Source organism: Candoia aspera, chromosome 8 (genome assembly GCF_035149785.1).
Source record: "Candoia aspera isolate rCanAsp1 chromosome 8, rCanAsp1.hap2, whole genome shotgun sequence".
NCBI classification, from domain to species: Eukaryota; Metazoa; Chordata; class Lepidosauria; order Squamata; family Boidae; genus Candoia; species Candoia aspera.
In genome coordinates, this window is record NC_086160.1 from 22,883,555 (window position 1) to 22,910,924 (window position 27,370).

General features: G+C 42.7%; 1 protein-coding gene across 2 annotated transcripts; it reads right to left on the reverse strand.

Moving 5' to 3' along the window:
- Positions 1-13,310: 13,310 nt before the first annotated feature.
- HELT (helt bHLH transcription factor) lies at positions 13,311-17,650 on the reverse strand. 2 transcript variants are annotated; one of them, XM_063309979.1, is made up of 4 exons: positions 17,164-17,650; positions 16,456-16,560; positions 16,085-16,181; positions 13,311-14,035 (listed from the first exon to the last, which is right to left on the reverse strand). In XM_063309979.1, the coding sequence occupies exons 1-4, from the start codon at positions 17,188-17,190 to the stop codon at positions 13,548-13,550; spliced, it is 717 nt and encodes a 238-aa protein (XP_063166049.1). In that variant the 5' UTR covers positions 17,191-17,650; the 3' UTR covers positions 13,311-13,547. The 2 variants fall into 2 exon arrangements, with proteins under 2 accessions (XP_063166049.1, XP_063166048.1); XM_063309978.1 differs by having other exon boundaries at positions 13,311-14,038.
- Positions 17,651-27,370: the final 9,720 nt, after the last annotated feature.

Below are 27,370 nucleotides of genomic sequence, written 5' to 3' on the forward strand. Positions count from 1 at the left end.
GCAACAGTAAGAACAGACCACGGAACAACGGACTGGTTTAAGATTGGGAAAGGAGTACAGCAGGGCTGTACACTCTCACCCTACCTATTCAACTTGTATGCTGAACACATCATGCGACATGCTGGGCTTGAGGAATCCAAGGCTGGGGTTAAAATCACTGGAGGAAACATTAACAATCTCAGATATGCAGATGATACCACTTTGATGGCTGAAAGCGAAGAACTGAGGAGCCTTATGATCAAGGTGAAAGAAGAAAGTGCAAAAGCTGGCTTGCAGCTAAACCTCAAAAAAACCAAGATTATGGCAACCAGTTTGATTGATAACTGGCAAATAGAGGGAGAAAACGTAGAGGCAGTGAAAGACTTTGTATTTCTAGGTGCAAAGATTACTGCAGATGCTGACTGCAGACAGGAAATCAGAAGACGCTTAATCCTTGGGAGAAGAGCAATGACAAATCTCGATAAAATAGTTAAGAGCAGAGACATTACACTGACAACAAAGGCCCGCATAGTTAAAGCAATGGTGTTCCCCGTAGTAACATATTGCTGGGAGAGCTGGACCATAAGGAAGGCTGAGCGATGCTGATGCTAGGGAAAGTGGAAGCAAAAGGAAGAGGGGCCGACCAAGGGCAAGATGGATAGATGATATTCTAGAGGTGATGGACTCATCCTTGGGGGAGCTGGGGAGATGACCGACAGGAAGCTCTGGTGTGGGCTGCTCCATGAAGTCACAAAGAGTTGGAAGCAACTAAATGAATAAACAACAACAACAAGCCAGTCTATTCCAAGATTATTGGAAGTCATGGAGAGACTAATTACGGTTGCAGAGACCCTTGGTGCCAGTGGTGAGTTTTAAAGATTCTATGATGCACCATGAGTGTAAGAGTGTAAGAGCTAGACCTCAGAGCTAGCCTTCAATCCTAACAGAAGGTTGGATCAACAGAAGGTTTCAGGTGATAAAGCATTCAGTGAAGTTGCCTGTGGCTTCAGAATTCAGTGCATCTTTTCTTGGGTAAATAATAGAGCTCTGCTACCTTCCAAAAATATGAGTTCAGTTTCTAGTCTTAGAATGTCTTAGGTCTTAGAACTACAAGGGAGAGAGGTTGTTGTAGGCACTGGAGAAGCACATGCACGGTTGTTTCTGTGTGTCCAGAATCACAGGGGCATTGTCTATCCAGGTAAGGAATCTTCCTGTATTGACTTTCAAGGAAAGTTATGGGTAGGGCATGACATCATGCCTGTAATGGTTGCCTATTCTAAAACACTGTCAGACTCATGAACAGGAATTCAAAGATATCTGATTTATTAAAGAATAGTATGCAGGATCACAGAGAAAGCTGAGAATGATGAAAGCGCGCCAAATTCAAACTAAAAACCTTCAGTGCAAATGAAATCCCTCCCCCCGTAGAATCTTCTCAAGCTCACAATCCCAGGTGCTCCTAACGGTTTCTGATGGTCTGTGGGAAAAGGCCTTGAACAGATAACATAACCCAAACACATTCCATTGTAATGAATTCAGATACAGAGCTTGGTACAAGGTTTCACAGCAGCTCCCTCCCAAACAGAAACGCGCATCAGCACCATGGCATGTGAAACGTCATGATGTATAAACTACATTGAAACAGTAAACATGACATACTGACCCCCAAAATAAAGAATACATGAAGCAGCAGGTTTCAAAGGGTAAGCAAGGTGGAAACGGCGAACTAAATCAGGAGCATTAACATGGTGGGCAGACACCCATTCAGGATGAGGAAAGTGTTTCCATCGGACCAGATACTGAAGTGTGCCTCGAAGCTTGCGAGAATCAATGATGTCCTTGACTTCAAAGTGTTGTTAGCCGTCAGTCATAATTGGAGCGGGAGGAGGAGGTTGAGGGTGCCAACGTGGTGCACAGCCTTAAGCAAGCTGCAATGGAAAACAGGGTGCAAGCGTTTCAAATTGTGAGGCAGTTCCAATTTAACAGTAACTGGATTCACAACACCAACAATAGGAAAAGGACCAATGAATTTGGGAGCAAGTTTTTTAGAGGGTTGAGGTGATTTGATAAATTTAGTAGATAGATACACCTGATCCCCAACTGTGAAGTCGTGTTGTAAAGAGCGATGCTTATCAGCTTGAGACTTGTAAGCAGCTTGGGTGTCAGCCAAAGCTTGCTGAATGACTGGCCAGGAATTAGACAGCTTAACAGCCCAGTCAGATGTAGAACATGTTTGGGAAGGGGGCTGTGGCAGTTCAGGGATGGGAACAAAGTCGTGACCAGAAACCACGCGAAAAGGGGTTTGTCCGGTACTTTGATGCACAGCATTGTTATAAGCAACTTCAGCAAAAGGCAATAAGTCCATCCAGTCGTCCTGATGGTAGTTAACGTATGCTCTTAGAAACTGTACTAGAGTGGAGAGTGGAGTTCAAAATCTCAGTAGAACCGTCAGTCTCAGGATGGGACGATGTGGATAGTGCTTGTTTGGTGCCAATCAATTTAAAAAATGATTTCCAAAACTGGGAAGTAAACTGTGTCCCGCAGTCACTGACCAAACGGGAGGGGCTACCTTGGAGGCGGTAGATATGGAGGAGAAATAGGCGTGCCAATTGTGGGGCTGACGGGATGGATGCACATGGAATGAAATGCGCTTGCTTGGAGAAAAAATCTTTTACAACCCAAATTACAGTTTTCTTCTGACTGGGAGGAAGATCCACAATAAAATCCATAGAAAACTTGTCCCAGGGACAGGTAGAAGCCCCTGTGTTTTCCCCCCCTTTCGTTTTGACATGGCACAAACAGGACAGGAAGCAACACAGTCTTTTACATCACGTCTTAAGGTTGGCCACCAAAATTGACGAACCAAATGCAAGGTTTTGACAAAACCAAAATGTCCAGCAAGTTTATCATCATGGGAACGCTGCAAAACATCAGCTCTTAACGTTTCAGGCACATAAAGGTGGTGTTCCACCCACACCAGACCGTTTTCAAAAGAAACATTGTCTCTATTAGCTAGCAACCAAGTGTCAGATTTCAGTGCCTGGAGAAAGTCCTTCTGTAACTGACAAGGAATTGTACTTTCCGCTTCCCAGACTGGGCTGGGGGTGGGGTTTCCTGTGCATGGGTCTGGCTCTGAGTGACAGCAACCAAGCCCAGTTGTGGTTCAGTGAGAACAGTCCCAACCACATCTGCCACCTGGTCAAGGTCCTGAGGTAAACGTGGCAAAGCATCGGCCAGAAAGTTTTCTTTCCCGGAATAAATTTTAACTGGAAGTTAAAGCGACTGAAAAACTGAGCCCAGCGAATTTGTTTAGGGCTGAGATGCCGGGGGGTGCGGAGGGCTTGCAAATTCCTGTGATAGGTCCAAACCTCGAAAGGGCATTTAGCGCTTTCAAGGAGGTGATGCCAGGTTTCCAAAGTGGCTTTTACAGCAAACGCCTCCTTTTCCCAAACATGCCAATGGCATTCGGTTTCAGAAAATTTCTTGGACAGATAAGCGCAGGGTTTTAAGTGATTTTCAGAATCCCTCTGTAACAAAATAGCCCCAACTGAGGAGTCAGAAGCATCAACTTGGACCACAAAGGGGCGTTCAGGATCAGGGTGCTGTAGAATAGGCTCAGCAGTGAAAAGGGTTTTCAACTTTTCAAATGCTGCCTGGCATTCAGGCATCCAATTCAGCACGGCCCCAGGGTGTTTTACTTTGCGTGTCTCCCCCAAGCCCTTGGTACGGAGTAAATCAGTGAGGGGCAAGGCAATCTCAGCGAACTCCTGGAGAAACTGGTGATAATAATTAGTGAACCTGAGGAAACTTTGCAATTGCCTCCGGGTGTGGGGACATTCCCAACTTAGAATTGCCTGAATTTTTGCAGGGCCCATCTCAATACCCTTGTCAGACACCTGATAGCCCAGATAGTCAAGTTGGGTTTTGTGAAATTCACATTTGGAAAGCTTGGCATAGAGTTTGGCATCTCTAAGCTTGCTTAACACCTGTTTGAGGAGGCATTCATGTTCCTCCTCGGTTTCAGTGTAAATGAGACCATCATCTAAGTAAACCAGGACCCCTTTAAACAAATGATCATGTAAAACTTGATTAATCAACTGCATGAAGACTCCAGGTGCCCCTGCTAACCCAAAAGAAAGGACTTTGTACTGAAACGATCCTAGTGGGCAATTAAAAGCAGTTTTCCACTCAGCTCTTATGCGAATGTGGAAATAGGCTTCACGAAGATCGAGCTTGGAGAAAATCTTGCCCTTTGACAAATGAGCTAACATGTCCTTCATGAGCGGGAGAGGGTACTTGTTGACAATAGAGATGGAATTTAACCCTCAATAGTCCGTACAGAGTTGAAGCGTGCCATCTTTCTTTTCCCGGAATAACACAGGGGCCCCAACTGGGGAAGTAGGAGATTCAATAAATCCCCTTCACAGATTTTTGTCAATGAAGTCCTGTAATGCCTCAAGCTCCTTCTGAGTCATCAGATAAATTTTAGGCTTGGGCAATTGAGCATTGAGGACCAACTCTATTGCACAGTCAGTTTTCTGGTGGGGGGGTAGCTGATCTGTTTCCATCTCCCCAAATACATCTGCAAAGACTTGGTATTGATCAGGCAAGCCTTCTAAATGTGGCAAGTTAGGGCGCGGCATGGCGATTGCTGCCCTTCCAACCCCCGCACGTGCAACTCTCTCCGCTGTAGGAGCTTGGTAAAAACCATCTTTAAAAGTCACAGTTCTGTGCTCCCAGTTTATATAGGGGCTTTGATAGGTCAACCAGGGGATCCCCAGAATTACCAAGGAATTGCCAACAGGCGCTACAACGAATTTCAAAGTCTCACAGTGGCTGCCCATTTGCATTGTGACAGTTCCAGTGAAATGGGTTGCCGCCCCCCCCCCCGGCCATTGAAACATCCAACTGTGTGAAGATCAAAGGCTGCTGGAGGGGGAAGCTAGGCAGGTCCAAAGCAGCAACCAGATCAGGGTGAATTAAACACCTGGAACACCCAGAGTCAACTAAAGCCCATACCTCTGTAGTTTTTGTGCGGGAACCCAATTTCACTTTTACTGCTAAAGTGGGACAGTCAGCACTCACCATAGCATCTTCGCGCCCATCCTCCCCCACCTGCCCGCAGGCGCTCTTCATGGCAGGTGGCTGGCGTTTCCTGCTGGCTCCTTAGAGTCTTCAGCCTCTCCCAAGAAGTAGATTACTTCCTCAGCATTGGCTGTCCCCTTGGCTGCTGTCATCTGCCGCAAGGGGAGAGGCGATTTGGCCAGTGGCTTCCCTGCTCGATCTCCAGCTTTGGCTTTTGGGCAATCAGCTGCTCGGTGGCCCTCCTTTCCGCATCGGAGACACTGACCCCTCATGTAGCGCCAATCTCTCTCCTCATCCCAAGCTCTATAGCTTGGCCGGGCAGCAGTCATAGCACTTTGGGGTCCCCTCATGGTGGCAGGTGGTTTTTCAGATTTTCTAGTTTGCATGAAGGTATGCTGAGCGTGCTCAGCCTTGCCTGCCAGACAGATCCAGCCGTACAATGACTCTGGGTTGTCTCTACACAATGCCCACCATAGGACGTCCCGGTTGAGTCCCTTTTTAAACCGTTCTATTAGGGTTGACTGAGACCAGTCAGGGATTTTCCCAGCTAGAGCCTTAAACTCTAGGGCATAATCAGCTACGGACATTTGGCCCTGGGTAAGATCCTTCAGCGCCTTCTTAGCTCTTGCCTTAGCCAGAGGATCCTCAAAATGTAGCTTTAACACCCACATGAAATCATCAAAATAATCAAGTGCAGGGGAGTCAGCATCACTTAAATGAACATACCAGTCAGCCGCTCGACCCTTCAATTTGGTAGCAATGGTAGTTATTTTAGCCTCTTTGGAAGGGAAGTATGCTCCAAACTGCCTCATATAACTTTTAGCATTAGTTAAAAAGAAAGATAACTTTGTTGGATCTCCATCAAACTTGACAGAAAAGTCTCTCACCCCCACTCCGATTGGAGTGGAATCGGCAGCCACTTGAGTGGTTGGGCCCCATGTTACAGTAGCTTTCCCTCTCCGGGGTGGGGACACTGGTGATCAAGCCCTGCGGGGTGGAGATTCATCCCGGAGCTGTCTCTGGCCCTGCTCCACCGGCTGTCCAGATTGAAGGATGGGGGATGGTTGCAGGAAGCTGGGATCTCCTCCACGCCTCCCCTGCCCCTCTAGTGACAGAGACAGGTTTCTTAGCATGTACTCTATCAATTCTATTTTGGGCTCCATCACTCTTAGTCTTTCAGGGGTTTGAGAGTCCTCCCTCCCTCGCGTGTTTGGCTTTCTCTCTGTTGACACCATAGTAGATTCTTTGTCTGGGGTTAGTGGGAACCGATACTTCCAGGATGCCCCCGATGTCCCTGGCTGGAGTTCCCCTACTTCATCCAAGGTGATCAACCCTGCGAGCAATTCGCTGGGGGCTGGTTGCTCTAGCTCTTCCCCATCATTAGATTCCTCCACCTCAGAATTGGAACTCTATCCATCCCAGGAGTCTGAAGGTTCTGGGGTGAGGTTCAGTTCTCTACTCTTGACGGTCGACTCAGGCATCAAGCTAGCCGTCTACTCAAGTCCCCCGGTCGTGAGCTTGGACTCAGCCATCGTTAACTATTTTCCCTCACAAGAAACTGATCTTGGTAGGAGCTAATGGTACAACTTTGGGGATTCTCAGCTTTGTGTAATGGTTGCCTATTCTAAAACACTGTCAGACTCATGAACAGGAATTCAAAGATATCTGATTTATTAAAGAATAGTATGCAGGATCACAGAGAAAGCTGAGAATGATGAAAGCGCACCAAATTCAAACTAAAAACCCTTGGTGCAAACGAAATCCCTCCCCCTGTAGAATCTTCCCAAGCTCACAATCCCAGGTGCTCCTAACGGTTTCTGATGGTCTGCGGGAAAAGGCCTTGACCAGATAACATAACCCAAACACGTTCCATTGTAATGAATTCAGATACAGAGCTTGGTACAAGGTTTCACAGCAGCTCTCTCCCAAACAGAAACGCGCATCAGCGCCATGGCATGTGAAACATTACGATGTATAAACTACATTGAAACAGTGAACATGACAATGCCAGAGTAAAGGATCTGTAACATGCCACCTACAGTGCACGTAACTTCTGACATGTACTCAGGATGCTTCTCCTTTTCAGTTAAAACAAAAGAAGCAATGAAAGGTTTTCACTCTCCATCCATGACAAAGTAAGATACTGTTCTTGTTTTCTGATTATCTGAAAAGACCTTAAAATGCTCCTAAGATCTCATGTTTGTTTCAGGAGTCTTAAATTTCATGAGTCTGTAACAGAATATCTCACTTACTGGAAGTGCCTCAATGTATCTTCCACCTTTGCATGGCATGCTTCCAATATGTTAAGGTGTTTTTCCTTTGAAACTTATCACATTACTGTTGTTATTATAATGTTATTGCTGTCCTGAAGCCCATGAAGCAGTCTGTTCTCCATGGGAGGATTTCTTGCAATGCCCACAACCTTTCCACTTTGGGGATCAGCTTCAGATACAGCAATTGCAGTCTTCTCGCTTCTGCACCCTTGATCCATAGACGCTTGGCATCCTATTTATGGGGCTTCCAAGGTCCCGGGGTTTTTATATCTACTGTTTGCAACGGATCTTCCTTCACTCCAACATCTCTTCACCTTACTCGGAATGCCTTTCACAATGTAAGCTTAACATGATGTCACCAAATTTGCGTCTACTCAGAAGGGCTTTTTTTTCTAGCAGTTTGGAAGAGCTAATGCAAGCTTGAAGCAACTAACAAATTGATTAAATAAATAAGGGATTTCTATCATGTTCCAAAGATAGCCAAGGGATGCATACAGATAACCATAAAGCATTTTGGATTATGCTTTAGGTCCATCATTTCTTCTACACACCTCAATATTTTTATAGTTGAAAATGTTTGTTCCCAATATGGAGACTGGCTCTGTGCCTGTGCTTCTAGAGTTTGGGCTATCCCAAAACATTTTGCTGTGAGAAATGAAGATGGTTGTTGAAATATACTATAAAATGAGAAAGGAGACAGTGTTTTCCATCATACCTGAACCGTTCAAATTCAAGGCTGGTTGAAGTAGTTCTAGCAAGGTCTACAGATGGATATCCATGGATGAGGCAAGTAAATCACATGTGTTATTATATCATCTGTATATAATGTTCTGGAAACCTATGGGCTTACACATAATGTATAAGTGATTCCTAAGTGAGGGGAAGTATCCCTGACAATGGCAGGATTCATGTTTTACCCTAAGGTCAATATACAGTACAACTGTTTCATTTTAGCTTAACGTGTTGGTTGGTTAAGTTTTTAATCATCATTTACTTTATGACTTAGCATGTTGCGTGAACCTGCTTAACTGTAGTTTATTCAGCCAAGCCATGGCTTAATATAAAGTGTGAGCCCAGTTAATATTTCAGTTAAGATACTATGCAACATCAAACCCAAACAGTGTTATACCTTAATATTGTTTGGGTTTGATGTAAATAAACAGTCTGATCTGTAACAAATATTTCTAATGTAGGGTAGGTTGACCCAACTAATTGTGGTTTATTTTTTAAATCATGGTTAGGTGAATCATGGGTTACTGAGCCCTGAGATCAGGGGCGGGTTGAGACTTGCAAATCTGTATCTGACAACTCTACCATCATCACTTTGTAGCAGTTAAGGTGTTAGATTGACATCAGGGAGATGCAGGTTTGGGTCTCTTCTCAGTCATGGAAGCTCCCTGGGTGATTTTGTACCAGTCTGTTTCTCTCAGCCCATCCTACCTCACAGAGTTGTGGGTGAATGGGAGGACAATACAGTAGGAGGCAGAACTTATGATCCTGTAGGACAGGCAGGAGATAAATAAAGAAATGGTGCCATCACATACAACTGAAATGTTTCAGGACAGAATGAACCTGCACATCATCATATCGTCACTAGGCTTTTCAACCAGGTGGTTTCACACACAGAGCAGTGAATCATCAGCTGCTGAATAAATGGGAGACAAAAGCAGGGATACTCTCTTGCATGCCCAGATGTGCAGAGCGGGATGGAAGTCTCTCTTCTTAGAATATCAGTTGGTTACTTACCAAGTATTTGCCATGGAGGGGGCTAGAGTTAGAAGGTCTACTAACCAGCTGATGGTTTTCAAAGTATACCACAAGTTGTTCTTTTTTCCAGGGTGTCTGATTACAGTCTGTTAACTCCCTCCTGTTTCCTCAGATGTTTTTCTCTGGGAATCCATGTCATCCTTTTATTATTCATGGATATCTTTGAACCATGTCTGCAACAGCCACCATCCCAGCTTGCCATTTTGCATCATCTGAGGTTAATGTAGGCGGGTGAAGTTGTTGCCATGAGGGGTGCATGGGGGTGGGGGGAATGGTTGTTCGTTCAATAACGCTTGAAAGCACATGTGACCTCTGTATTAAGAAGGTGGCAGCGGATGGTCCCTGGGTGGACCCAGACCCATGCTGGTTGCAAGGCTCTTCTAGCAGTTAAGACAAATTCAAGGAGATTGAGGCCTAGCTTTGTTCCTTACTCCCTTCTGCAGAGAACCCTTGATTTCATGGGGATGATTATTTTTATTCTTGCCCAACCAAGGATGAAGCCCAAGAAACAAGGGGTTTCTCAGACACTACAATGGATCACCTCCAGCCCAAACTGCTGGGAAGTTTGTTCTCATGTTTTGTTGGAGGCACTACACAACTTACTTTAAAGGAGAGCATGCCAGAAAGAAGAAAATCTGCTATTCAGGCATGGGGATGGGGGGGAAGGCAGAGGAAAATTTGCCTCAAAACATATTTATTTCTTCTTTCTCCTAAAAATATTATTTCTCACTGCCTGGAAAAGAAATTAAGATTACCTCAGACTGTAGATATTTGTAAATGAGCACAGAAATGAGGAGAGACTGGGTGCTAAAGTGGGATGAAGCCAGGAAATGCAGAGGCAAGGAAAGAGGCGGGACAAGGGGACAAAATTTTCTCCCAAGGCCATTGTGAATCTAAAGCCGAGGTTATCCTCTTCTGTTAAATGAAACGGGGAGGGGAGGGGAAAGAGAGAGAGGGAGAGATTCAAGAATAGCAGCAACCTTTGAGACACAAAGACCGTCTTGGGCTACTGCAGGTTTGCAAAATTATATGTAAATGACCTCGGGTTTGACTGTGGTGGCCTTGGGCTAATCCTAGAAAGAATATTGAGCAAAGAAGCGTTAGGAAGGGGGGAGAGTTTTGGTCTAATTTGGTTAACAGTAGTCAAAATGTTGAATAAATTAATAATAATTTATATTTCCAGGGTAACAGTGTGTCTGTAATGCTTCAGTGCCAAAGGAGAGCTGAACGGCTTAGTGCTGGGAGAGAGAAAAATAGTAAAAAACTTTTTCTTCATATTCTACCTCAAGAGATGAAGACAATGTGTGTAAGACATGTTTTTCAATAATAGACACCAGCCATTCTTTCCCTACCACGTGGATTTTATCCTGTGGACGTTTAATAAGAGCTATTTTCTTACAATGCTCATAATATGGATTTGGAATCATAAAGGACATCTCATCAAAACTGGCTGTTACTTCTTTCCTTTTCCTCAAATTGTCAAGTAATGTGACCTCTTTTAAGTCATCTCTCACACCAGGTTTTTTTTATTGTGTTTACAGTTTAAAGAAGAAAAATATGCTATATGTTATACACAATTGTAATGAATATCTTTTTTTTGTCCATCTCAGGTTAATGGAATTGTTGGTTCACAAACTGTGGGTCAATCTACTTCATGACCTCAGAAAAAAGTATAGCTCAGATCTTCTTAGGCCTGCAGAACAAAATGGAATAAGTTAATCTACTTTCCAAGAACTAATACAGAACTGCAAATCATACCAGCCAAAGTAAAATATCACTCAAAAACACAGAAAAATTAAGCACAATGTGAAGTATTAGAGCTATAAGAATAGTAAAATATAGGAATTTCTGAGGGAAAGGGAAAGATGGATGAACCTCATTTTTATTTATTGATAAAATTTTAATTATTTTTATACATTATTGCTATATTTTAGGTGAAAATTCATTTAACTTTAGTTGTTTTCCCACATGTGAATTACTAAAATAAAAGTGTGTTGTCTCTTTAACTAGTCTTAAGAACGTTTTAAAAATCTATTCATGCAAGAAAATGAGACGTTACTGCAAGATTTCTCCAGTATGGAACAAAGCACACTAAACCAATGTAAAATATATCCTGTGAAGTACTTATTGGTCAGTCACTTATCTAGGCTACCCTACCTCTCAGTTATTACGAAGTTTAAAACAAAGTGAAGACAGTGGACACCCCGTTGATCTCCTTGAGAAAAGAGGAATATCAATGTTATAAAAAACTATAAAATGATTGTGCTGATTGGGATAATGGAGTTATCACAAGTTGGGAAAGGCTTTTATAATACCATGGAAGTTTCCAAGGTTGTTTGTGTGTTTCTTTTATTCAGATTAATTCACTGATGTCTCAAACCAATATTGTATATCTTCCCCAGAAGTATGGGGAAATATGTTTTTTCATAAGTGTAAAAAAATCTATTTAACAAAGAGATATAAATTAAGCAGTGCACAAGTTATGTTTTGTTGACACCCCTGAGCACCATGACATTGCCATTGTAGTAGCAAATGACTCCAATTAATCCTCTGACTTTCTGTAAAGATTGAGCATACAAGCTAAAATCAAAGAATTTCCATTTCAACCCTCATGTGATGTGAAAGGTCCCCTGTGCAAGCACTGAGTCATGTCTGACCCTTTGCGGGGGATACCGCTTTTGCGACATTTTCTTGGCAGGCTATAGCGGGGTGGTTTGCCATTGCCTTCTCTCACAATAGCCAAAATTAACAAGGTGGTATTAGACAAATCATGATTGTTTCAGACTTAGGTTTTCTTCCCATCATGAATGTGAAGATGATAATATCAGGGCCATTATAGAGTTAAATAAGAGAACAGTATATGAATATTTAGAAAAGTGCTATGTAAAAATAGTAAGGACTGTTGTTTGTATGATTTCCTTCATTTACCTTTGGCCCAATTACAAGTGCATTTATCGTGGAGGAAAAGAACTGAGTAAACCATACAGGCTGCCAAGAAATGCTGCTGTAAAAAGTCGATAGAGTGCCCATAAAACCAATGGCCCTAGTAGCACCTTTGCCACACCAGACTTATTTTCTTAGGTTCTGTTAATTAATATTAAAAAGAAAGTGCTCTATGCTGCAAAGTAAAGTTTCAGCCCTTTTTTTTCCTTCCAAAAATGCCTCTGGAGCTTATAATAAAAAATACTAGGTAGTTGCAGTCCACTGATTCATTTAAATGTATTGCCAGCTGCCTAGTTTGTAGTAGAATACCAAAGTATTCAGGTTTCTAAGTGCTCAGGAATAGCAACTATTTCTATCACCCCTATCTACCACCAAGAAAATGCATTGAAAAGTTTTGTGTGAATAATTTGTGAGCTCAAGCTCATAGTAACAACCCTTAGCAGAGATGCATGCAGTCAGAGATGCACTTTTCATTAATTCTAGGTGAAAGTCCAGCACTTTTTAAAAGCCACTGTTTTGCACTTTCTACAAGAAGAAAATAACATAAATCCCAGGGGTTCCATGTGTGGTCATCCTACTATATCCTATAGGCTCTGTATGAGAATGTCCTAAGTTCAGCCTCTGGCAGTGTGCTAAAGAGGTCAATAATCTGCCTTAATATGAAAAATATTATACTGGTGCCTCCATATGGTCTTAACCTGGACCATGAGCAAACCATCTATCTGTGCAGCTTCACCTGCAACTGCATAAGATCTCTACAGGTGTGTTAATTGGGCTGTAGTAAAACACCTGCATGTCAGTGCTACATCCAAGTTGCATTCATATTAAACTGACTGTGGTGAATTCACCCCAGGCACTGAAATTTAATTCCTTGGGGTTTTCTTCCTCTAGGGTGGGAGCCAATCTGATTATTAACTGTTTTGGCTTCTGAATCCACAATTTTGTAGGGGCATGGGAGGTGTACTCTCAAATGAGCACCACCTGCATTTGCAGAATGGACATAAAATAACGTGCTGAAGTTTTCCCATTTCAGCTCAAAGAACACAGTACTGTAGTTCCATTGATTGAAAACTCCATTGATTTTCATGAGTAGGATGGTAGATATACTCATTCAGCACAGGCATCTCCCCTCTCTTCCTTAATAGCAGTACAGTGCAGCTTTATTGATGTTCTTTCAGAAAGCAAATGATATACTATTGGAGCAAACATTTAGAAGAGCTGGATAATAGAAGAATGAATAAAGACATCTTAGGCATATATACCTTCTTCTCCCAGCAGTTCATCTTTATTCTTTCCCCACCATTAGTTACATGTCTGTCTACAGTTACGGGAGGACCTTTGTGGTGCAAGGTAATATATTCTCTTCAGATAACTAATGGGCTTAAAGATGTTCTTTGCCTTCAGGAATAACATGTCAGAACAAGCCCTCCAGTTCTCTGTTCAGCCATGAAAGACATGGGAGCCCTCTTTTGATAACAAACTGGACATCCCAGATGTAGGCTACAACACAGATGGATGTTGGCCAGGAGGCAGGCTAAATGTGTTGGGGTGTGAATGGCCAAACAGGTTGAGGTAGTGGCGGTCCAGACTTTGTACTGATGGCAAGAAAGGGTTGCGCTGCTGTCCTGGACTAGTGAGGGGCATAGCAGTATTGGGAATGTAAGGAATGGTGGGATTTCTGGTGGAGCCATGCCAGGAGAAGTGACCATGCCCAGACCCCTGTGAGAAAACAGGGTCATTAGTGCCTTGACCCAAGCAGTCTGGAGCTGGGGGAAACTGGTAGGAAAAGTCTGGCTCTGGAAGAGATCCCAGTGAGGTAAAGATAGGTTCCTTGATAAAGTGAGCTTTGGATTGCAAGAAAGCCAGGATCCGGGCATACTTGGTATCTTTGGTCTCCATCCTCTCTACTGTGGTCAGGTAGTGGACAAGGTTCTTCATGCATTCATGATAGCCATAATAAAAGTAGTTGGCAAATTCAGCTAGAAGTTCTGCTGGAAAGAAAGAAACACATCACATTATATGCTTGGCTTTGGGGATTTATAGTTTTATATTTATGGGATTCATATTTCAGTATAATTCTTTCCATTTGTAGCAGATAAATTAGCAAAAACTTTTTTTATTTTTTACTTAATAGGCTAATTTCTGAAACTGACAGTACCCAAATGATGCCATATAGGAGGCCTCCAAGTTAGTTAACAAAGTATTAATAAAGGTATCTAGGAAGGCAGTGTGAAGGACAATGACATTTAATGAGTACCCAGCAGAGTCAGAAATTACAACCACACAGCTAATAATTTGATGAAAAAGCTTCAGATCCTCTTAATGGACAGTTTATAGCACTTATACAAGCAATAATCTCAATCTACATCTGTCCCAGACTTTCCCAACATGGTTTTTTTTTTTTTTGGATGTGTGGACAACAACTCCCACAAACCAGCTGGAAAGATGGAAGTTGTGGATGAACACATTTAGGCCCTCAAGAAGACAGACTTAATCAACATTTAAAATAACTGTTCAATCAGCAATGTCATACTGTACTAGCCCCCCACCCCTGGTAACTATGTGTATATAGGAAATGCATACCCATGTGTGTATACATGCACAAAATATGCATCTACTGAGGGTTAACACATCACAAAGTTGACCAAGGGACAACTGTGCTGTAGTCCCTAAAAGTTTGTACCACCATTAAACTTTTATTATTATTAATCTCAAAAGGCTTTATTTTAGTCTATTTAAAATGGATGAATAGACATATTTATTTAACCTAGATTTTTTTTTCCATTCAATTGTGTCCAATTCTCAGTGACTGCCTGGACAAGTTCCTGCAGTTTTCTTGGCAAGGTTTTTCAGAAGTGGTTTGCCATTGCCTTCTTCCTAGGGCTGAGAGAGAGTGGCTGGCCTAAGGTCATCCAGCCGGCTTTCATGCCTAAAGTGGGACTAGAACTCACAGTCTCCTGGTTTCTAGCCTGGTGCCTTAACCACTACACCAAATTGGCTCTCATTAACCTAGATTATTAGACATTTAACAAATGCTGGATCCAACCAAATGCCCATCTAGCCAACCACACTGTCTTTGCCTCCACCAATGTCCAATTGCAGAATCTCACATGCACAGCTTGATTTAATAACCATGTTTTCTACCATTAACCTGCCTTCTGCTCTCAGCAGTCTGGAATGAACTGCCTCTCACCTCATGGACTGACTCCATTCTATTGATTTATCTAACCTTTAAAACAATACTATTAGCACTACCATACTAATAAAATAATGATAATGTTACTCATGCAAAAGGCTTGTTCACTTATTCTTTCATCCACTGGTATCCTTCAGGACACCCCAGAGAGGAGCAAATGCTAAAGGTTGGGGACTGGGGAAGGGGTTAAGATGAAACCGCTCCTTAGCTGAGCCCCTCCGAGCCTGCAGCAGCTCAAGCACAGTCTTGAATTTGCTATTCTCAGGTGTGATGGAGGACACAGGCTGGATTCTCCTATCACATGGAACCATGGTGGTGTTTGGGGACGGAGGATGGTGGTTTCGAGTTAAAATAATATGCAAAGCAAGCCATTGAACTTTGTAAATCCTGGCTTATTGCTAAGCATTCTAAGTGAAAAAGTCTATAATGGCTTGTCAATAAACCAGGGTAAAACAAGCGGTGATGCTGTGGCATGTGAACCCAGCTACTGTCATCTAAGAGTCACGTGGTCAGAGAAAGGCAGGGAAGGGCAATCTGGTTCTTCACATCAGGCAGCAAAATGTTTGGGGCTGGCCCTAGCGAGGCAAAGGTGCGTATTTCATTCCAGAGGGGTCGCAAGTTTAATCTGTGGTTAAGAGAAATAACCTTCTGGCATTTTAGAGATTAGATTAGCGGAATCTAAGGTGGTGTTCTCATGACGCGCTGCCTCAGCCTCATTTCGACCTAGGGCGCTCGGCAGGCTTTCCCCCACGCCCACCAGCATCGCTTTCTGCGCCGGCCGTCCGGCCCGCCTCCTGGCTGCCCAGCGCCGGGACGCACCGCCCGCGAAGAGCGCGCCTACCTTTTTCTCTTCCCCGAGGGAAATCCGCGGAGTGCAGGGCCCTCAGGTACTGCACCGTCATCTCCAGGATCTCCGCTTTCTCTAGCTTGCCGGAACTCTGCAAGGAGTCAAGAACAACATTTCAGGGAAGTCGAATCCGGCGCGAAGGAACAGAAGGAAAAAACCTTGCCGCGGCACAGAACGAAAAGGCCGACCCATTCCTTCCCTAATACGCCTCAACCCAGTTCCCCACGGCGAATCGCAATCGCAAGGCTTCCCCTTGGGGCACTCGAGGCCAAAAAATGGTATCTGCCACCCTGCCTCTTACTGCGTTTTTTCTCTGGGAAGACGCAAAGCGCCCGGGAGTTTCTTGCTGGGAAACGCTCACGTACCTGCTTGGCCAAAGCCATGGGCACGGTTTTCCCGAGCTCGGTAAGACAGCGGTTGATCCGGTCCCGCCTCCTCTTTTCGATCACTTTGTGCGAAATGGGGATCTTCTGGAAAACATATTAGTGGTGCAGGATAAATACAGGAGTGGCGGACAAGCGGGAAGATAATCAATCCGGATAGACTCCCGACGGCCCTTCTACTATAGTCAGACCATTTAAACGTTACTCGATGCTTTCTGGTATCCATCTGCTCTTCCCCTTTTTTATAATTCCCCGCCGAAATCGTTTTTAAAGTCAGGACTGTGAATTCTAGAATGAAACTCTCTCCATTCCCTGTTAAAACTTTGGAGAGAAAGACTGTCTTTTCGGCAGTAACCAGTTATCTGGAGCTCAGTGGTATCCCATTCACGCTTGATGGGGCCGGAAAGGAAAGGAAAGGATGCGCCAGGACTAGAGAAGACAAGACCAGCTGAATGTCTGGGTCACCCAGGGGCACGACAGGCTCATATGAGCTGCCCAACGTGGGAAGGGTCCTTGCGAAGTGTTTTCTCTCTTGGCTTGTCTGCCTGGTACTGCGTGCCACCCCACACCCCACGCCACCCTCTTCTAAAGCCACAAAGTCAAAGGCTGGGGTTAAACGGCACCGGGTTCTCAGGAGAAGGTTGAGCTCTGCCTTAAGTGCGCGGGGCAGCACCGAAAGCGCCAACTCACTTTCCGTTCCTTAAGTTTTGAAGACATCGTGGCAAGAAGCCGGTGGGGAAAAGCTAGCAGAAGGCACCCGCGGTCTCTACTCAAGTGGCCCAGGTGGATTGCGGAACCCCAACTTCCAAGAGGCGGTTTATAAAGCGATCATTTCTAAGGCGTGGGGGGGGGGGCGATATTCATGGCCGGCCTGGTTCCATAGGATTAGGGAAAGCAGCTTTAGGAGAAGACATGCATTAAAGATAAGGTTTTCTTAAAATGTGTGTACGTACAGGGTATTTTGCCCCTGCAGACTAGGGGTGGGTGAGGGGAGGACGACAGATCAGCTTTGTCACTCCACGTGGCCCTTCAACGACACGTGATTGGCCCCCAAAGAGGATTTGCATGGCAACGGGCAGCGCAGGGCTACAGGAGCAACAAGTGGAGCGCAGTGGCGCGCTGGCAGGTTGTGAAACACCCGCGCCTTCTTCAAAGCCCCCAAACGCCTGGTCGGTCTCTCACACGACCGCCTGTTTACAAATCCCAGGCACCTCTCCACCCCCCCGCCGCCTCCCTTCCCTGTCCAAGCGCCGACTGCGTTTTAAAGCCTGTCCAGAGTCATTAAAGTAATTAAGTAAGCCCTTAATAGGCTGTTCCGCCCAGTTCAAGGAAGAGCCCTTGGAGACGGAGTGGGTCCGTTTGTTCTCAGGCTTTTCTCACACGACTTGGTGACACGTCCATCTTTATGAGAGATGGCAGCGAGGCTTTTTTGTTTCTATCGCTTTATGCGGCGGGGACACCCCAGCAGGTGTGGGGACTGGAGGGTGGCACAAGACCCCCCTCCCCGCTTTTTAAATTTCTCTCCTCCCCTCAGCAGACCCAGGGAGGCTCCCTCAAACCTTTGGCACACGACCGTCCTTTTTCCTATGGTGTGTATGTCTCCATCTTGTTGTTTTTCCCCCTTCCCGCTCCCCGCCTTTGGAGAGGCTCAATTTGTAGCCTATTATCCTATAGGAAAATGTTGCATTGAAAAGTGTGAATGGTTTCATTGGGCCTAAATTTTAATAATGCGGGTCAAAGAAAAGAGGGGCAAAATAAAGAGGGAATCGCAGCTGCTCCGGGAGCGCATTATGCGGTGTCACCTGCACCTATTCATTTGCCTAATTTTGGTCAATTTAACAAACTTCAGGAGAAATTATTGTGGTATTGTTAGGGAGGGTAAAGCTTTCTGATCGAATTAACAGCATGTTTTGATCCGGTAAATGTCATGAGAAAGAAAGAAACAATCGCGTTTAAAGGCGCTTGGAGTGAAACGCGCCAAGTGGAGACGCCAAAGCGCAACGCTCACAAAGGGAGCAAGTAACTGCCACAGGGAACTTTTGTACACGCACATTGCTGAAGTTTTTACACAAAAAGGCATTATTTCATACTTGAATACATCTAATCCAACAATTGTCTATTTTTTGCAAACATATTTTCACAGCATTGTTAACTTTTTTCCAAGGGCCTCTGTTCTGGCAGCCGCGCCTCTTGCCTTGAGAGCGCAAAGGATGTTCGTTTGGGGGGGGCAACAGATTTGTTCGAGGGGGGCGTCGAGGGGGAAAGAATGGAAGTTGGGGAAAGTTGTGTTATTTATTTTGAAAGGCTGGAGAGGAAAATATGGGAAACCCTCCAACAGGAATCAGGAAATTCACTGAAGAAGGTGGGTCCTTTTCCTCGCCAAAGCCTCCGTGCGCATTTTCAGTCCTCTTTCACCTTGCAATGGCACCGCCTTACTTCACTGCACAAGGACAACCCCCATCTCCGAACTACTCCATTTGATACATTGATTGACTGAGTAACAAATGCGATCCAGAATACAACCGTAGGTTCATATAAAAATAACAGAGAAATTTGGAGAGATGTGCCAGAACCCAGACTTCAGTCCAGTCACTCTGGAAATGCAGGCTATTCCAGAGAAATATTATGACCGTGCTCATGATTTCGAACACTTAGTTTCACTGTCATATTTTGCATTCTCTGCTCTTCCTTTAAAACAGATTAATGGTCATCTCTATTATTATTATTATTATTTAGAAAGCGCCACATAATATTCTTAAATTTTACTGTTTTCTTTTTCTTTTGACTGCATTCATGGCGAAATGCAAATTGGGATTCTTCTCTCGTGATGAAATACCAGTCAAAGAAATCTTCCTTCTCGATGTTTTGTTTGCAACCTATTTTGTCTGCAACCTGGTGGGTGACTAAACAAATCCTTGCAAAAGGTTTTCAGAAACAGCGTGCCTTGCTCGAGCCAGCCTAGGGACGCTCCTGAGTGCTGCTCTGCTTGCGAGAGATATCCTTTCAGAAAGCTGGTAGGGTTCAGTATGTTCTATCCTGCACAATGGGATTAGAAACTAACCGTTATCATCCAAATTAACTAAACTTTGAATAGTAAATGTAGGAGCTTTATTTTTTTTCCTCCAGCCAGTGGCGAAGGAGTTGATCCTCTTACTGTCTGTGTTAACCGCCAGCTGCAGGCACCTGCAAGGCAATTCTTTTTTTACACCACTCGGTTTGTTTATTTGCTTCTTTTTTTTTCCTGCTGCCGGAGAATTGTGTCTTGTCCAGGACAGGCTCCAGAGAGGTGCAGGTTCAGGCTGGCCATGAAAGCTAGAAAGGACACGTGCAAACTGGATATGACAGGGGCGAGGGTGCCGGAGTGCTGGAAACGTTATGGCGTGTTAAGGGGATATGTTTGCTGTTGCTTCTGATTTCTAACGTTACATCTCTGCTTAGACGAACAATGAGGGCTCCAGACATATATTATTAGCTGCTTTGGAAAGTGCGGGAGCTTCTCCGGCTCAAAACTTGCAGAGATAGGGAGATGGTGTACTTTTTTTTAACTCTCCTCAAATCTCTTTTTTATTTGTCAGCGCAGGAGGGTGTTGACTAAATAGAGGGTGTCAAGTCTGCTTTGTCCCTTCCTTTCCGTACCTAACCACAGGAAGGGAAATGACTTTTAAAAATCGTTTTGCTCACAACTTACCTGTTTTGAACTAAGTTTTTAAAGGAATGCTTTAGAGTGTTGGGGTACGTACCTGTAAAAAGGGAATGTTAAAAAAACCAAGGAGGCTAAATGCAAAATAGTGCCCAGTCTTGTATATGAGCGTCGGAGTCTCCCCTGCTCGCTTGGAGCAATAAGCATCAGTGGACCCTCTTCTTCGTACTGCCGTTGGGTTTTTTCACCCTTGGTTATGGAACTACAAGGCACAGTTACATTCTCCGAGAGTTACATTCCACAGAAGTGCACAGTATCTCATCCATATCGATGGGAAGAATACGTCTGCACTGTACAGTGTTTGGGTTTTCAGCGCTTGGTGATGATGTGGAGTCATTCAATGTATCTGTTTCTAAACAGATGTACACCAACAGGTAAAGCATCCTGTAATTTGTGTATAAATGAAATTAACCCTGCAAATTACATTTAATTCTGGGCTGACCAAGAAAAATGTTCCTTAAATTCTGATCATGAAATGTCAAGGGATAGGTAGAAGCAAGTGCTTTAAAGTTGCAGCTCTAAGACTGCAAATTCCAGAATTCAGCTGTAGTGTTGTTGTTGTTTTAAATATATAGGGATGCACAAATGTGAGAAACATCTCTGTACATTGTCAGAATGACTTGGCTGCTTACAGGAGAAAACTGGGGACATCAAAGCCTCACTCCTCAAAACAGCCATAACTTCAGAGGCTTCTGCCTCTGACTGTGCTATACTATGATTCCTGCACTGGGCAGGGGTCGGCTACATGATCTCCCAGACCCCTTCCAGTGCTTCCATTCTAGGATTCTACTTTTGCCTTTACGATGTGTGCTTCTGATAACCTATTCAGGTCCTTCTGCCTAATGGGTTGTCATCATTCAAGGGGGGAGGAGGGGAGACTGAAAGGAAGTTAAAAGACCAGCTATTAACAAAAAGATGCTTCTGTCCCCCCACCCACCCCCCCGACTCCCCATGCCTCATGAAATTGTCATGATGACACTGCATGATAAAAAGTCTGTCTGGAAGCAGCCATAGATAGGATCCGTTTTTATGTCAACTATTGACAGCTATCTACAAGGCTCTTTCTCAGATTAATACCAATGTAACTTATATTCCTTATTTTAAAGTAAATATATAAATATGCATACTAAAAAAACACTGATTTGAAAATGCTTGTATATATGCCAAGCTGCATAAAAAATTATAATCCACTTCCATAGAGTTGCAGGCAAACCTGACTTCTTCTACTAATACTGCTGCAATAGATATTAAATCAGTGTTTCTCAACCTCAGGAACTTTAAGATGTGTGAATTTCAACTCCCAGAATTCCCCAGCCAGCATGCTGGCTAGGGAATTCTGGGAGTTGAAGTCCACACATCTTAAAGTTCCAAAGGTTGAGAAACACTGTATTAGATCATATGCCACAAAATCATTTTTAATATTTAATTATTCTGTTTATATATCTCTGGACCCAGAGAATGACTTCCAGAAGTTTACATTATAGAAAACAGAAAAACATAATAAAAAATTAAAAAACAATATGGAAGTTCTGGTAATAAGCTTACCATGCAAAAACTTCAGAAAGGTTCTTCTTGCTTCTTCAATGCTCCACCTCTGAACTGGGGCTAATCCTGCTGCAGAGGAACCACTGACTTCATTTAAAGAAAAAATCTTTGCAGAATAAATTTAGGAAGCCATTTATTGGAACATATATTATGAAGGAGGACGATGCTTCTGAACTGACAGCTAATATTTCACATATCTTTGGAATATCATCAAGATACATACAATGATTTCAGTACATGTGTAGGCATTTACCTTTTTTCTCTTACAGAAAGAAATTAAACAGACTATTATCCTGTAAATGTTCGATTGAAATCAATTGCCTCTGAGTGCAGCCAAGCTTAAGCCCAAAGAAAGGGCACATTGGGTTGAAGTTTAAGGTTGCAGTCTGTAGACCAGGGTTATTCAAGCTAGGGTTCAGGGAACCCTAGTTTCTATGAGAACTTGATGAGGTCTGTGAGAGACTAAGGGCAAAAGAAAAGAAGTTCACTTCAGTAAAGCCAATTTTCTGTCGCTGGAGTTTTGCCTCTTGATCAACTGTTCAGATTTTTCAATTTAATTAACAGATTCCACAGCCTGAAAATTTTTTAAACCCCTTCTATAGACCCTAGAGCACTTTATTTTCTACCAGCTCTGAATATAAATCACCCAAAGAGTGCTCACGTGAAATGTTGAAACCGTCACCTTGACCGATGCTCAGATGGAAACAATAGTCTGTATAATTGCTAAGGACCTTCTGGAGATTGTCATCTGAATCACTACCCCCTCACATTTTCATGTCTCTTTGCAGGGAGACATCACCTTCTCCCATTGGCTCTAAACCTTTCCCATCAACCCATGCCAGCTTCAACCATGCTCTGCCTTTCCTGTCTGTGGTAGAAGGATGGAGAATGGGGGAAGTGAAGCACGTTCTGGAGTTCTGCTGCAGAAATAGCAGAAGGATCAGTCTCTACCACCTTCCCTCTCACCTTCACAGACGTTTCCTTCTCAAGGTACTTGAAGGAGAATCAGGCAAAGTACTGTGGATGGTGAGCAGTGGCAGGGGGAGGGGATTTAGTAGACAGGAGAGAGCCTCAGAAGAGGAGAGGGGGTCTCTCTTGACCCAGGACAAGCCACTCTTGCCCCTAGAGAGTGGGACACAGTTGAAAAGATTAATATGGCCACTACTCACTTCATTCAGCAAGGAATGGATCCATCTATATAAAATAGGCAACAAAGGGGAGAAGGTGTTTCTTAAAACCTTCATCCCAAGCCATTTAGGGTCTTAAGGTGAAGGGCATCACTTTGAATTTACCCTGGAAACAGGTAGCAAATGCAGATCAGAGAGGGCTGGAGTTTTATCAGTCCATTTATATTTTAAATATATTTATTTATTTATTCATGTCAGAAGCATCACAATTAAAATAAGGCATACTGTAAAACATAGAATTTAAAATAAAGAAGTTAAAATATATAAAAGTTAAACAGATCTTGCCCAGAAACTGGCAACATTAATTGCGTTCTGTCGCGCTGTCATGAGGTCCTCAAATGTGCATTGATCAGGGCACAAAGGACAAGTGTACATATGAATTGTTGTCTGCATGTCTCCACAGTGACAAAGGGCAGAAGCCACCAGATAGGCCCATTTGTTCAGAGTATCTCTGGATCTTGTTATGCCCATGCGCAGTCTGTTCAACAATTTCCATACTTCCCAACTTTCACCAGACCCAGGTGCCAGCTCCTCTGCTGGTTCCATCCAGTGTTGGTTAATTTTAAATAGATAATTTTACAATATATACTTTTGGATATGCACCACTGACGGACAACATTCTAAAAGCATTTGGGACCAACTGCAACTTCCAGATTTTTCAAAGATATTATTATACCAAATGCATTACAGTAAACAGCTCTGGAGTTACCAGAACACCAACAGTAGACAGACTGTTTTTTTCAAAAAAGATGTATCAGTTGAAACTGGTAAAGGCATTCACAGGCACCACTCGCTCATCAGCACTCAGTCAAGTTGTGATTATCCTTGTTAAGGAGGAATCACACATATCCCCATACAGACTGACTAGGTCCCCAAGCAACCATGTTTCCATCTTACCTGGAAGCCAGATTAAGCATGACTCAATATTACATAATGATAAATGTCTATGGAATGCTGGAGCTTCCATATCAGATACAGAACCATTACTGTTAACCGAATATCTACCCATAACCAAAGCCTGAACCTTCAGCTAGGGATGTCAATTGGAGTTAATCAAATCCTAAATAATAAACTGAAACTGACTACTTTAGAATATGTATGTGGCTATTTAAGAGAGTGGAACTCCTACCACATAACTCAAATGAAATCAGAGACTTTTTCAAGTGATTTGGCACACTGTAGGACTGCAGAAGGGCAGTTGATAGTGGCCTCACCCAACATGCTAAACCCTAATCCTGGTTTAGGAAAATGTAATTTCTGTGTCCAAGAAAGGCAGCCCAAGTAACTGCAGTTTGCAGCACCCATGTCCATCAGAACAACTCATCCTGCCATTATGCCCAAGCAAATAAACTATATTATGGCTCAGTGTGATGGACCAGTTCACAGTGACACTAGATAGTAGGTGAGTTCTTATAACCTGCTGTATCATAGACTATTCCAGTTCCAGGTGGCCTAATGTAATGTGTTGTGCACGATTGGCTTAAGACATTCTCAGATATCCAACTTTATCTAAGTCTGTTCATTGTAAGGGGAGAAGGATGATGTGTGTGTCTTTTCCTGCCTCTTCCCCTATTATGGTTCTCTGCTATTGTCTAAGGTGGTGTTTCTCAACCTTAGCAACTTTAAGATGTGTGGACTTCAATTCCCAGAATTCCCCAGCCAGCCCTTCCAGAATTCTGGGAGTTGAAGTCCACACATCTTAAAGTTGCTAAGGTTGAGAAACACTGGTCTGAGATATGCAGATCCCTAACTTTTGGGAATCTAGTTTTCTGGTGGTTTTCTTTGTAGTTTTGTTGGTGTTGATCTCTATTTTTGTGAAAGAAAATATATCTGTAAATATGGGAAGAGGGCATTCATCTGCAACCTTATTGGACTTCTCAACATACATCAATAATATGCACTACGATGACTTAACATTTAAGATTTGGGTTTTGTTTTTAAATTTTCTTATGCTATTGCCAATGCTTCTCTGCTGTCCATTTAAGAGAGGTAAACTGAAACTGACTGTTTTTTTGCAGAAGTTGCATCATTTTCTAGGCCCTGGGTTGCTGTCACATTAAAGTTGCACATTATAAAAGATAAAATAGATATTACATCAGCACTAGAAGGCTTTCATTTAATTTGCTTTCAGTTGCACATACAAAACAAAACAAAACAAAACAAAACAAAACAAAACAAAAGTAATGAAGGTATTGGATGTCTTTCCAAATAAGAAATACCTGATTAAAATATTAATAAATAGAAATATTAAACAGAACTGCTTCTATAATTCAATATAATATGAATTAGGCAGATGAGATTTTATTAGTATTAATGAGTTTATTATTATATTACTTGTAACATGTACTTGCCTAACCATACTTACACATATGATGCAGTTGTTTCTATGAAATACTGAAGGCCTAATGTAATGTTGTGGAATTTAAATGCAACATAAAATATGAAACAAACCATTAAATCAAAGCATACAGCCATATAATTTTTGGATTTCTTATTACAAGCAGAAAAAAAAAACCGGGAAAAATTGACAAAAGTTGAGATTCGGTGTTGGCTGCTGCCGCCTAGTGGTACGGAAATATACCGTATTATTTTTAAGAGCATTTAACAAAGATTTATATCACAATCATTCAGCAAGACAATCTTTATAAAGAGCTTTTTGTTTATCTGTGTGAGCACTCTGAGTAGAAAAGGCAATCTCTGTGACTTGTGTTTATGTTTTGTTCATATTTGTCTGGCACCTTTCTATTTTAAATATTATTATTGATTGATTGTGTGCCATCAAGTTGTTGTGACTCTTAGTGTCCACCTAGATAGATTTTCTCCATGGCAATCTGTCCCTAACCTGGTCTTTCAGGTCTTCCCAAGGTGCACCCATCGCCACTGTAACCGAGTCCATCCACCTTGCTGCTGGTCGTCCTCTTCTTCTCTTTCCTTCCACCTTTCCCAGCATTACAGTCTTCTCCAGAGAGCTGGGTTTTCACATAATGTGTTCAACATAGGATAAGTTAAGCCCAGATATTTGTGCCTTCAGTGAGAATTCTGGGTAGATTTGTTCAATGACCCATCAGTTTGTTTTTTTGACTGTCTATAATATTCTCAGGAAAATATAGATTATTATTATACTGTAAACAAAAATTAGGAAAAGACTAAGAAAAGAAATTCAAAATTTTTCAAGGTATATCAACAAGGCAGCATCCAATATGGAGACAACTTCCTTCCTTCCTTCCTTCCTTCCTTCCTTCCTTCCTTCCTTCCTTCCTTCCTTCCTTCCTTCCTTCCATTTTCATGCTTATTGATGCATGCTAATTTTTAAAAATGATACATAAAAATCAGCATGCATCAATAAACATGGAAGTAAAAATCACACACATACACACACAAAAGAACCCTATCTACATAGTGTGATAATATATATAATTGTAATTTTAAGGAGGTACAAAGTTTTACCAGCCACGTACAGCCATATTCAATATTTCTATACAAAAAGATATCGGTAGAGGTAGAAATAATAGAAATAATGTAATTGATAAGGACAATGACAGCCCTAATAAAGTTGAAAACCCAAGTTCTCTTCATATACTTACTTAAATCCTTCATGCATCACTTTGATGGAGATTTTATACCAGTCCTTTTGAAACCATATAATTTAATCTGGTAGTTATCTTCAGCTGCAACTGAATCAATCCATTTTTAGAATGGCATAGGACAGGGGAGTTGATTCCCTATTCCTTTTGCATTTATACGTACATCCCCTGAATATAGTCCAAAAATTGTTGGAACCTCTTTTGGAAAGGAGGTGTGGAGAAAGAAAAAAGGAGAAAAATCTCTCCAATATTGGATGCTGCCTATAATTCTGGTTAGTTCATCTCTTTCATTAGTTCTCTTTTTAAAAAAGAAATATAATCATGAACATTGGATTACCCTCACACTTAGGCACACTTAGATATTACATGTTGAACTCAACTGACTTCCGTTAGTCAAACTGGGTGGATCTCCAATGCTTTGCTTAAATTATTCCAGCCAAAGTGCATCTTTTTACTTCTACATTTTGGCTGTGTTTGCATAAGACATCCTTGTAAGCTAAGCTTAGTAAGGGCTAGTGTTGTTTTGCTTCATTTTGGGGTTAGTTTATGATTTCATGCATTGCATGAAGGCAGAAAACTGATTAATTCAGGAGTTCTAAAACTGTGGGTCGCCCACTACCTGCAAATCTGAGGGGAGTCACACTCGCTTCTGCTCTACCTGAGCATGGTGGCCTTCACTAAGCAACTGCCACTGGCCCGGGACAAGGACAGGGTCTGGGTGGCAGGGCTTTCCTTCAACGGGCATTGTACCCACCACGGTCATACTGTAGTCCCTTCCTCAGCACCATCTAAGGTAACCAGTCCTGGATTGAGACTCTCTTGCCCAGCTTCATCTTCTCCCTACACTGGAAGCATGGAATTCCAAGAACAGAACTCTCAAA